Source organism: Lepisosteus oculatus, chromosome 10 (genome assembly GCF_040954835.1).
Source record: "Lepisosteus oculatus isolate fLepOcu1 chromosome 10, fLepOcu1.hap2, whole genome shotgun sequence".
In the NCBI taxonomy this organism is placed as follows: Eukaryota; Metazoa; Chordata; class Actinopteri; order Semionotiformes; family Lepisosteidae; genus Lepisosteus; species Lepisosteus oculatus.
In genome coordinates this window covers 6,306,264-6,318,938 of record NC_090705.1, presented here as the reverse complement: position 1 = coordinate 6,318,938, position 12,675 = coordinate 6,306,264, and the positions used below count along the sequence as shown (strand labels likewise).

The 12,675-nt window shown below is 39.4% G+C and overlaps 1 protein-coding gene across 2 annotated transcripts in view; it reads right to left on the bottom strand.

Moving 5' to 3' along the window:
• fam171a1 (family with sequence similarity 171 member A1) overlaps positions 1-12,675 on the bottom strand; it is a 57,691-nt gene that overhangs the window by 20,529 nt on the left and 24,487 nt on the right. For both annotated transcript variants that reach the window (XM_006636142.3, XM_069194790.1), the window contains exons 2-5: positions 12,419-12,646; positions 10,503-10,595; positions 5,802-5,960; positions 4,359-4,535 (exon numbers count right to left, since the gene is read on the bottom strand). In XM_006636142.3, the coding sequence (XP_006636205.2) occupies positions 4,359-4,535; positions 5,802-5,960; positions 10,503-10,595; positions 12,419-12,646 (657 nt within the window). The remainder of the gene's footprint in view (positions 1-4,358; positions 4,536-5,801; positions 5,961-10,502; positions 10,596-12,418; positions 12,647-12,675) is intronic.

Sequence of the window (12,675 nt, the reverse complement as noted above, 5' to 3'; positions counted from 1 at the left end):
GGTGAAGAGTTGAGGTGTGAGAAAAGGAGAAAAAAAGTGTTTCTTCTTCCTGCTTTTCAGTTCCTTTATGTTACTTTTTAAGCCAAAGCTGGCTGATGCAGCTCTCCACTGGACATACCAGCTGTGTTTTACAATTTCATGTGTACAATATGTCTTGTTTAAAATGTCGCACAGTTCAGTGGGTAGTCAAGTTTATCTCAGCCCCGTCTTTAGTTTTTCATTGCAGGAAATTACTGTAGAACAAAAGATCCTTCCTCTCATTTTTCTTTAAAGTAAACAGAGCTCTACTACGGGATGTGCAGAACATTCATTCTGGAAGAGAAGAACATTGTGCTACAATGAAGCCACTCTCATCCCCTCTGGGAACAGATGTTGGCATGCCGCGGAGGGGACAATATCGCTGTTCATCAACTAACAATACTGGCACCAAGGACAGAAGTCATTTAGGCTCTGTGATTCTTTTATATTGTGTGACAGTGCTAATTTATTTGGACTAGAGTTGTAAAAGATGATGTGACCGCAACGTGACAGAGTCACAGGTTAACATACAGGCAAATAAAACCCTTTGAAAAATACAAACACTATGATCAGAATTACTAATATACTACCATGTAAAAACATCCCAGATGAGAGCGCATCTTTGCCCGTGATAACTGACACTAAGTGTCTTTGTATGTTTGACGGACAGGCCCCCTGTCCAGTGAGAATTTCCACTTGGCTTCATTAAGTTCCATTTCACCCCAAGCCTCCTTAGGATAAGGGGATCATGGACAATGGATTATTACTGCCAGCTTTTCATATTCTTGAGAAAAAAATAGAGCAGTTTAATTTTTTTCTTGACTAAGACAAAACAGTCCCAAAGTGATGCAAGTCAAGAGCCCTGTCAATATTTCAGTTATGGCATTTTCAAAGTTGCTAATCAACCTCAAGTCCTGGCCTGCTGTTCATTTCAATCAAGACAGAACTGTGACACAGCAAACACCAAATACACTAAAGAACGCGCAATATTTGTACATCTTAAACAATAGAAGGCAAATTTAGATCCAAGGACCTACAAACCAAATCATGCTCCCATTTCCTTTATTTTTTCAGTAATTCTTTAAAAATGGCAGAAACAAAAATTAAGTCCTTTTGTTAAAAATGCTTTTATATGGAAGTTGTATCACAAAAAGACATTAATTTAGATTGGGCCATGATTCTATATTGTACATCTTTGCTTTTATGACAGCTTTTTGTGTTTTTTGTCTGGTCGGTCTCACTTCAGGAACAAATCCACTGTTTGGAAGACGTCCGTTTATCCTTGCAGATGATTGCCAATTTTTGCATTAAAATGTATAATTTGCATCAGAACGAAAATGTGGAAAACTAAGTTATCTTGCGACCTCAAAGTTGAACAAAACAACTTATAACAATACAAAAGAGAAAAAATAAAATTTTGGGGGGGAGCTGTCTTATTCTCAGGGCATTTTGCAATAGGAGGCACTAAATCCTACAAAATGGCTTTCATCAAGTACCTGTACGTATACTAAAACTGCTTAATAGAGGCAGAGTGTTTGTGGAATGTTTCTAATGGAGAGCATCACAACACAATAAAGATTCCTTCAGTACTGATTAACAAGCTAATGGGGCAAATGGGGACAAAAAGGTGGACACTTAAGAGTAACATGTAATCCAAGACCACTGCAGTGAATAAGCACTGGCTGCGTAACAATATATTCTCTCCAAGTAAGTCTCTAGTATGACAAAATCTGAAATACATATGAATATAGCTGAATTAATGATATGCAGTCAGCTAAATAGTTCACAAACATCCTTTATCGTCAAGAACTCAAAAATATATTGCATTATCTGTGTCCTTGTAGGTCTGTATAATAGTTTTTTTTCCCAAACATGAAAAAATCCAAAATATGTGCAAACTTCTTTGCAAATCTTGTTCAAAGTTTAACTTGCATATTCTAACTGAGAACTTTAAAAGTCTTTTGTAATATGATTACAAAAGCTTTCTGTCACTTGTCACAATCAAATTTTCTGCAGTTACACTGAACACAAGAGAATGTCTGAACACCACAATCTCTGTATCTTGGCATAACCATACCACAAACAACATACAGTACTCTCTTCAACATACAGGAAGCCTAATCACAGGATTGAGTCTGTGACACACATATGTGGCATCTGGTTCTGTGACAGAGCTTTTACATAATATGCATTCCTACATCAAACCAAGAACAAATCCTTACTTTTTAAATGTGTGTTTGCAAGAATCACAATAACTTAGTAAATCCATTAGAATCATTATGTTCATCCTTGCACAAGGCACTGAAACAATATTGTTTTTTTAAAGGAAGAGCTGCACAAGATATCTAGTTACAAATTCTTGAACTTCATATTTCTGTGTTTTGGTCAAATCTGTCTTGTTTAAATTGAGAAGAAGTAAATTAACATAGGAAGTTTTATCAACAATTGAAGTATCCTGGTCCCCTCCTGTTCTGATTAAAACAATTGTATTTCTCCTTGAAGTGACACCTTTTGAAGTCCTTGGTATTTGCCCTCAAACGCAAGTACGGTGTGATGTGATTAAATTCTATGGCTCACACTTTATGGGATTATGATGCTCAATTCAAACTGTTTTTTTTTATTGCAATGAACAAAAGAACAAAACCAAAGTCAGATTAAGACATTGGCACTTTGAATCTGTCAATATTAATGATGAGGACTGCGATAATATAATTATTAAACTCCTTATTAAATCTTAGAACAATTTTTATTCTCTAAACTTAGAGTAGGTAATGGTGCATACACTAATAGATTTTAATATACCCTGAAATTTACAGCTGGCCAGACATTATTTGAAAATTGAGATTAAAAGCAGCAGAAACATCAGTATTTCGACACTGACACCTAATTGTCCTCCACAGGGATTCTTTTCCCTGAGATAGGAGTTTCCACAATGTGGTATTTCTTCATATTACAAGATTTCTACAACACGGATTAACTACATTCCTGTACTGACCCAAACTTTAAAAGGAAAAAGAAAGTAAAAAAATATTGAAAGCCTTTGTAGAAGGCTTAGCCTATATTAAACATTGTTAAACATTTTAAAATCAACATCACTTTCTCTCTCTCTTTACAAGTTTGTATCATCAGTATCGGATATCAGCTATACTCATGCCTAGTACCCAAACTACTGGTGATGGAAAAGTTGTAGTATTCAAACAAATGATAAATAAAAATGCCCACAACTGAAAATTGCAGCCAGTTGAAGTGAAAATAATTTATTCTTTTCTAACCCAAAATCATAAAGTTTTGAAACTTTATTCAGAAAAACGTTACAATGTACTGTGATAACGCAGAGTCACCATTTACGATTTATCGTATCTTACGATGAGATCAAATCTGTTTTTTTCCAGAATATTTTGTCTTTAAATCAATTTGTTTTTGCAAAAACGTCAAAAAAGGTTTTTGAAGTCACATTTCTCAGTTACTGTGGTCCAGACATTTTTGATTTTCTCACTATTTTAGTATGTAAACACCAGCAGAGAGGCGTCTCTGAGAAACCTGACAGGATGCCTCCCTATATCATGCAAGCAAGGGTCCATAAACTATGACCTGCCCAGCGCCCCTTTTATAGGTCACCCCAAGTCACCTTTTATTTAAAGATCAGTAACACTTGTTTAAGTTAATGAGCAAATAAGCAAGTAATCTATTCAATGAAGGGAACTCTGGCCCTTGAAAACTGAACGTCTCCTGTTTTTTGTTCCAATCGATCTCTAAATTAATTAATTGAGCACACCACTTGTTTAACGGTTCACCGTTAAATTGTTCTAAGTCTTCAAAAATCGATGGCTTTAGTGGTTCACTATAAAACCTGCTGGGCTAGAACTTCTTGAGGACCTGGGTTGGTACAACGCAAAGCACTGTGGAAAGGTTGATAAAGCTGCCCTGCCAAGTTTCAACCTCTTTTCTTCACATAAAATGGCTGTTTTCTCTACGTTTGGGAAGAAGCCATATTATGGAGTGGTAGGAAAGGATCAGTGAATCGCAGAGCTGGCTCTCATAACACTGTCTGCATACATGAAGAAGACCTCACTTCTTCTGACTAATTAAAACAGTTTTCCCGTCAACTGCATTATAAACAAAGAGCTGCCGGTGTCTACGGAAATACAAAACCACGCTGAGCACTTTATTGTTAGTCAAATCCGCAAGGTTCCCTCAATACATAAATACCAAAAACATTCTGATTTATGAGTACGGACTTTCACTTGGCTGAGAAAAAGGCACTTCAGCTACCGTGGTCTGAACAAACTTGACTTGGCATCTCCCTTTCAGAAGACAACCTTGAGGGTGCCTTTTCTTACCCAGCTTGGAATCAAACCTCCAGGCAGGAATGTGGTCGTTCTCCTTCAGATTGCTGTTGGCTGGGAGGGGCACAGTGACGTCGATGGGCCCAGTGACTTGGATCTCAGTGCCATCGCTGCTGAGCAGACGAATGCTGACTGCTGTGATAGGGGTCAGCTGAAACCTCCTGTTGTTTCCTGCAGGAGGGTGGGGGGGAGGAAATGGAAAGATTAACAGAGCAAAAACAGTTCCAAGGCAGCTGTCCATTGCAGTGTTAGAAAAGAAGAGGGAGGGGCTGTTGCTTTTGGAATGGGCTGATGTAGAGGATGAGGTCACCATCATCACAAAAAAAAAAACTTGATTGGCAGCTGTAAAACATTTCCGCGCTTTGGAAATTTCTCCCTATCCCCACTCCTCCACAGTCAATGTCTAGCTAGCAGGCACGGACAGCAGTTACTGCTGAGGAGTATGGGAGAGGGGGGTTAATTTGTGCTTTAACATATTGCTAGACCACTTACCTTTACAGGAATGGTTAACACCACTCCAACCATCTGGGTAAGGAAATCGCAGTGTACAGGCTAGCTCAACCAGACTCTGTAAGAGCTTCTTCCTGCAGGCTGTCAGGCTCCTCAACACCCTGGAATCTACTTGCACCCGCCCCAATTCCAGAAACAGGGTTTAAATCCCCCCAGTGTGCTGTGTATATTGTATTATGTATTTGCCTTGCACTTTGCACTATGTGTATCCTGTCTACAATGTCTATGTCAGTGTCCTGTCTGTCCTAACTGTATTTGCACCGTGGATGAGGAGGAATGATATTTCCTTCCACTGTATACTTGTATATGGCTGGAATGACAAATAAACGTGAACTTGAACTTGAAAAGGGTAGACATACTGAAATTACACATCTGAAACACTCTCAAGACTTACACTAAAGTAATCTATTCCATCTCAGAAAAAGTATGCAATGATAGCTCAGAGATGAGAAGAAAGCAGTTTCTCTTAGGCATCCTTCTGCACTGTTTCCAGACAAGCTATTGATTATTATCCTAGAACAAAGGTTAGGCTGTCTACGTATTAGATAACAAATGCACTGCTGTTACCGACTCCACATTTCGGTTCAATACATTAACGCCAGCCAGGCTGTGACTGTTCTGACTGTTAAACTGGGCTGTGGTGGTATTTGGGGGAAAAAAGCAAATTTTTGCATTTACAAAGTTTTCCTTGATTGTGCAGTACATCAAAATACCTTTATTGGTCACTAGGTTTGATCTAAAATATTCATCCATTCATCATCAGAAAGCTACTATTTTCTGAAATGGGTCACTAAAACTAACACAGTTTATCCTGGAAGTACAGGATACAAGGTGGGAAGAGGAATCGAACTATTTAGAAATAAAGATTCTAGAAAGCGTCCATCTTCACAATCTGTCTAAACGGGTAGCTCATCATGTCCACCTTACCTGTCCCATTCCCACCAACTCCCTGTAGATAAGGGAAACTGTCTACCTCCCACGTGGAGTCTGCCGCAGTGAGGAAGGCAGTGAGGTTGCTGTAGGTGGCATTTGGAGGCAAGCTGAGGGACGTTCTCTGAAACTGAACCCGAGGCTGCACCCTCGTTCCTGCAGGATTGCAAACACAGTGGAGTCAGAAACAGCCCCGGCCTCCGCACCGCGCGACCCAGAAGACGAGGCCAGAAACCGAACATCAGAATACGAAAGGGATCCCATTGCATCCAGTGTTGCACTTGGGCTTGCCTACCCAAGAGCACGTACTGGGGACAGTGGATGTTAAAGTGTACAGTGGATTGCCAGTGTGTACAGTGGATTGCCAGTTAAGTGACTCCACTTCACATGGGAATGACACAAAAAGGAACAAGTCACGGAGAAGAAAGCATTTTCATTCATGGTTAGTGGACATTGAGGAATAAAATTAAATTATAAGTCTTCACTACTGTTGAAATATGTACAGTTTTATAATACTACTTTTATGAAGATGGTTTAGTCAGTGTTAATTCTAACCTGCAAGTCCATTTCTCAACCACCTTCCTCTTCTTCTTTTTCACAGCCTTAGTCCCAGACTGTCCTGGGCTCAGCTGCTTTGGTTGCTCTTCTCCACTTGTCTCTGTCGAGCACATCTTCCTCACTCACTTCACACACCTCCATATCTTTTCTCACACAATCTATCCATCTCTTTCTAGGCCTGCCTCTTCCTCTGTTACCTTCCACCTCAAATTCCATTACCCTCTTTGTTACTTCCTCAACGTCCCTCCTCATGATATGTCCATGATATATACCTCGCCTCTCGCATCTTCTCAGCCACATCCACCACCCTACATCGTCTACGGATTTCTTCATTTCTGATCTTATCCTTCATTGAAATCTGCAGAATCCATCTCAACATCCTCATTTCAGTTCTTCTCATCAAGTTCTCTTCCCTCTTTCCAACTGCCAAGCATTCAGCTCCATATAGTAGTACAGGTCTAATCACAGTCTTGTACATTTTGCACTTTAACCTTCTAGGAATTTTCCTGTCACAGATTATTCCATTTCTCAACCACCGCTGTCTTTTTTTAACACAATGACAGGCTGATGAGCCTTACCCGTCAAGCAGAAGTCTGGTACTGTGCAGGTTAGCGTTCTTTCACCCACACATTCATAATTCGAAGCATGACTAATGCTATTTTAAGACGTACACAGGTGCCTCAGAGAAATCTGCTAGGATTCCAGCCCACATCATCTAGACCAGGGGACTACAAATCTGGTCCTGGGACCGTCCAATCCAGTTAGTTTTATAGGTCACCCCAAATCAACTCTTAAGTAAAGAGGAACATTTGTTTAATTTACTGATCAACTAAGCATGTAATGTGTTCAGTGAAGAGAACTCCGTCCCTCGATGACTGAACCAGAAGACATTTTTGTTCCAGTTGATTAATTCTCTACATTAATTGAACTCACCACCTGTTTAACTGATCATGGTTTTAATGTTCTATGTCTTCAGAAAATGAGGCCTATGAAGCCTGCTAGACTGGGCCTCTCGAGGACAAGGGTTCGAGACCTCTTATCTAGGCCAACCAGTTCTAAACATGTTGTAACACGAAGCATTGCGGAAATGTTTTTAATTCTGTTATTACTGCATTGATATAACAGAGCTGATTTCTCTACTTCTGGGAAGAATCCATATTGTGGAGTGGTGGGAGAAGATCAGGGAATCCCAGCTCTTATATAAATGTATACTGTACATGATAAAGACTCAGTTTCATTCTTCTGATTCTAGTAATTAAAAACAATATGGATCTCAATGTTTTGGTTTCCTTCAATGTTATTATAAAGCGCTGGCAGTGTTTATGGAAATACAAGATTTGTATGGTATTTTGCAAAAGAAAAATCCTCCAGGTATAATTAAAAACAAGACTTACAAATGCTTAGAAAGCAATATTTATGTATCCATAATATTGAAAGGTTATCCCAGGGTTGTAGGCTTAAACTGAGATAACTGATGCTGTGTTGAGGACTACATCGCAGTATAGAACATTTTAATTACAGTATACCTGTGACAATACGGTGTATAATGACGTTTAAGTGAAACCAGGTCTTGATAGAGGGAAATAATTTTAAAAATACTAACCAAGGAGCCAAAGGTTCACAAACTGTTGCTCTCCTCCAACATGACTTCTTTTGAATTCCAATGAATCAAAAGCACAAGATAGAGAAAAGCAAAACAGTTTTTTTACTACAACATGATAATGAAGGCCAGAAAAAAGCCCACAAGTATGTGGCTGGCGTTTCTGGATTGGAGGTCAAACATGCCTTTGATCCTCTCCTTCCCTTGGCATGTCTCTGTGGTACACAGACATGTCTCCCACTACACAGCTGTCACTATAAAAATCAAGCTCTTAAAGTTTTTAATGTTGCTCTCTTAGGAGGTGAGGGTTTAACGGGTGAAGCAGACACACATTTCCCATCAAATTCAGTTTGCTGTGCTGTCACGACATTTTCACTCAAATAATGAAAGCCAGGGCAGTTACACAACCCTGCTCAAGAAACCAATTTTTTTGGTTAAAGACGCCGAGTGCTCTTGAAACAAAAACCCCAAAAGATTTGCACAACTGTACAATTTGCCCAAAACCCACCTAAATACATGAACTGAAGAGTTCACTTCACAGAGAATAATCGAACTTGTTCTAAAATGTGGAAAGTACTGAGAAGCTATTCTTATAATACTCACCATGAGCATAAATATAAGCTAAAAAAAATGGGGAAGAAATAACAGGCGTGCTCTTAACGGTAACAGCAATTTGAAAGGGGCACTCATTTTATTAATCTCAGACTGCCATCAATCTCGATGTATGCAGTACACAGTCTCCCATCTGCTGAGAGCACAGGTTGCTATGTAAATGTGTCTTCAGTGGGGCTGACACAGGAGTAATGAATTCTGGCATTCATCCCTGGAGCCTCTCCCTGCCTGACAGCACTACGGCCCCTCCCAGAAGCCCTGCTCAGCCACCCCTCAGACCGCTCCTTTTGCCAGCTTAGCACAGGTATCAATAAACTGATATTTCCTATTCAGGGCCTCCTAGATTGTACAGGAAAGGAACAATGAGAACGTAAAACAAGACTCTGTCCCTAAAATAAAACCTGTGTTTTAATCTGGCCTAAATCAAACCACGCTGGCTGACATGGACCATAAACAGCACAGAATTTTTACATGTTATTCTCGCCCTGACAGTTCGCTTTCATTGAATTGACATGGCAGTTTGCTCAAGCTGAGTTTCAGACTGATGTTTAGGACGTTTGCTAATTGCACAAGTAATGCAGTCCCTCGTTACCATGGCCAATGATGATTTAGTGCTACACTTTCTTCCTTTGAATGCTGAACACAACGTCTGTAAAACATAATAGCCCCCCGGTTCCCACCCTCAGAGAGACCAGGCGGTGACTGACTTTTTATGCAGCTGTCACATAAATACAGGACATGTTCAGCTAAAAGCTAAAGAATTTAATTAATTGCCTCTGAATCTGAAATGCTAAAGGTTTTAACTGTATTTCAAAGAACCCGGTGCAAGAAAAAAAAGTACGAAACAACATTATATTCATGTTGTAATTTGTTTATCACGAGATAAATTACTGCAAGCACTGGAAGGACAGAGGCAAAAATGCAGCAATAAAGCAAATTTCAGAAAAAACTAGCAGCGCACGCTCCCCTTTAATTTGGTAAGATCTGCAGATCTTCCAAAACCACTGTTTCAGAACAAACAAAATGCCAGGGCTATTCTATAAGAGCATGGAAAACACAAAGACAAAGCAACATTTAAGTGCTTGTTGTTCATTTTCGACAAATCCTAAAAAGAGCTATTATTTACAATAAAAAGTACTATTGGATAAAACTTACTGAATAAAGCTCTGAAACATATTTCAGAAACTAAGAGACCAAAGCAATTTCTGAAGTAGTCAAGTCCTTTCAGAGATTAAATGCACGCTACTACATCTTCTTTTAATCACAATTTCATGAATGTGTTCCCAAATAAACAGGAAATGTATAAAGAAAGCTAATTTCTGCATGGGAGTCCCATGTAAACAAAACACAAAGCCTTTAAAACCTATTGCCAATATAAGTTGCGCTGGATATGACAATGACTTCACATCTGAAGAGTAGTATCAGAGCTGAGGTAGAAAGTGAAATACAATTGCTTCCTCAAATTCCCAGGGGCTCATTATTGTCAAAGGGAAGATAGTGGAATTCCCTTCTGCTGATGTGATTGCTACTGTAAGCTTCTGAGAGGGGATGGGTCATGACAGTACAATAAGTAAGCAAGAAATCCCACCTGATCCAAACCCCTGCCAGTCTATACTGGATTTAATGCAATTACACTGTCAAGCACATAATGTATAAGCCAGAAATAACATAAAATAATTAAACCCCATATGATAATTAAGATCTCACTCCCATCCCACAATGCCTTATTAGCATGCTCACTTACAAATTAAAACTGAAATATCCAATTTTGAGAAACGTGTTCCCAATACATACTGTAATCACACTTACAAAATTCCTTACCAAAACAGGTCTTGCAAACCAGTGAAAAGGTAAAGTTTCTTAAAAACAAATCTTCAAATTGATGCACATCCTTTAAACGTTATTCAACCATTATTTGTGACACATACCTTGGAACCCGGAGACAATCTGAACGAGGTCTTCATACACCATTAGTGTGGCCGATCTCTCAGGAAGTAAATCAAGGCTCAGAGATGAGAAAACTAGAAAATACATGAGAGAGGCATCAGCTCCGGACAGGGGCCATGGATCCAGCTCAATATCACACCAAAGGGATGCATCCTTGTTGCATATACCAGGGAAACTGGCAAACATGGATGATAAAATCCCTCACTGCCTGGTAAGAATATCACCATTTCTCTTTCGCCTTTTTTGCTCTTTTGAAGGCCACTGCAATGACAGCTCTTGTGTAACAACAACCTTGTGAACTTGCACTTCTGTGACTCAGTAGTAGTATATCCACCAGCTCTTCATGTGCACCAATAGCCCTCTTTACTCAAAGATGGCTTTTTCCTCCCATGGTTCCTTGCCACTGTTCTATGAATTCTGCAGCTGAAGGCCAGATCAAAAGTCCTGCTGGACTGGATGCCATTTCCGTATACAGCAATTACTCAATCAGGAAGGCAGTATCAGCATGAATGAGTTTTTTCGAGGCTATGAACAAATCACTCTTTGTCAATATATTGATTTTTAATGAGGCAGCTATATCAATCATCGTTTAATACAGTTGAAAGATTCCCAGTGATATTTTGGAATACTAGTCGATATAGCCTACAATAAAACTAGGAAAAGGTTCACACTGTGCATTTTTCAGCACTATGTAATCATGCAGGAGTTTCCATCCTTTATATTTATGCAAGTCATGCGAAAAAAAGGGACAGATGATACTAAACACCAAACTGGCAATTATGTAGAAGTACACCTTGACTTATGTTCAGGTGTATTTTTCTATGCTTTGAACCCACAGGATATGGCATAACCCGTTTCCTATCCTTCATACTCGGTTCAGCCTTTAAGTTCTCAGATTTGAACATTTCCTATGTAACCTTTCATAGGGTATATGTAAGCCTTTAATTTTCATCTTAAAGGTTTTAATATGACTTTCAACAAAATTATTTCATAATTTCCCGACAACGCTGCAGACAGCCACTGTCAATTAAGAAGAAACGTGCTTAAGAAGCAAGGTAGTGGCTCCTGACCTACTGCTCAGCCAAGACAAATGCCTACTCAGAGCTCATGTTAGAACCTACAGTCCAGACAGTACTGATCTCTAGCTGTATCTTTAACTCCCTAAAGAGCTACACAGCACTTGGGCTGCTCATACGGGAAGCACATTGTTGGTTTGCATTGCAACATCAAGCCATGCGTCTTGATGAGTCTCTGCAAGATTCCAGTGCTTTCTAGGAGACCTGCATCTTCCCTTAGCTCAATACCAATAACTCTGCCACCGAGTTGTCAGGCTGAGAAAGAAGCTAAATGCTTGACAATACGCATTTGAGAGAACGTGCGCACGTGGTCTTCATCCTGCCTGTGCCAGTATGGAGGCTTCTACGTTGAGAGACCACATCAAATTCAAGAAAAAAAGTAAAATTGGATTTTAAAACTAAGACTGCAAAACAAAATCCATCACTGCAAGCTCGTATGTCTTTAATTAAGCATTTATCTTCAGTTACACACGACAAATGACGTCAACTGATCACCTACTACAAGAATTATTCTACAACCATTAACTCCCATTAGTAATTTTTGCCTCGTATTCCCCTTTAAAACGATACAAGAACTGAGAAAAACCTTTAATCATTTTGATTTAGCTCGTTATAGCTTTCAGCAATAAGGAAAGGCACAGACTTTTCCACAAGCATCTCCTCTTTTACGCTGTTGAAATGTATACAAGTTAAAAGCATGCAAGTCAGGTCTTGCCTATTGTACTTATCTATTGCTCGTATTTTACTCATATTGACAAAAACTACATGAATACCAGTTAAATGTAACAGGCTGAGCAAGGCACATTATCACTTCTACATACCAGGTAACTTTTCTGGTCTCCATGGCGAGGAGTTCGGCACGTAGCCATGCTTGGTTGCCGTGACGATCAACAGGGTGCCGACCCTGTAGTGAAATTTGATGAAAGCGTTGCCATCTGCTCCTGAGGTTTCTGAGGTGAAGGAGGTCTGGTTGGTAAAAATTTCAATGCTGGCTCCAGATATTGGCTGATGGGTACTCGCATCACTGACATGGACTTTCAAAGTAACCTCTGTATGACAAGAAAACAAAATAAAAATG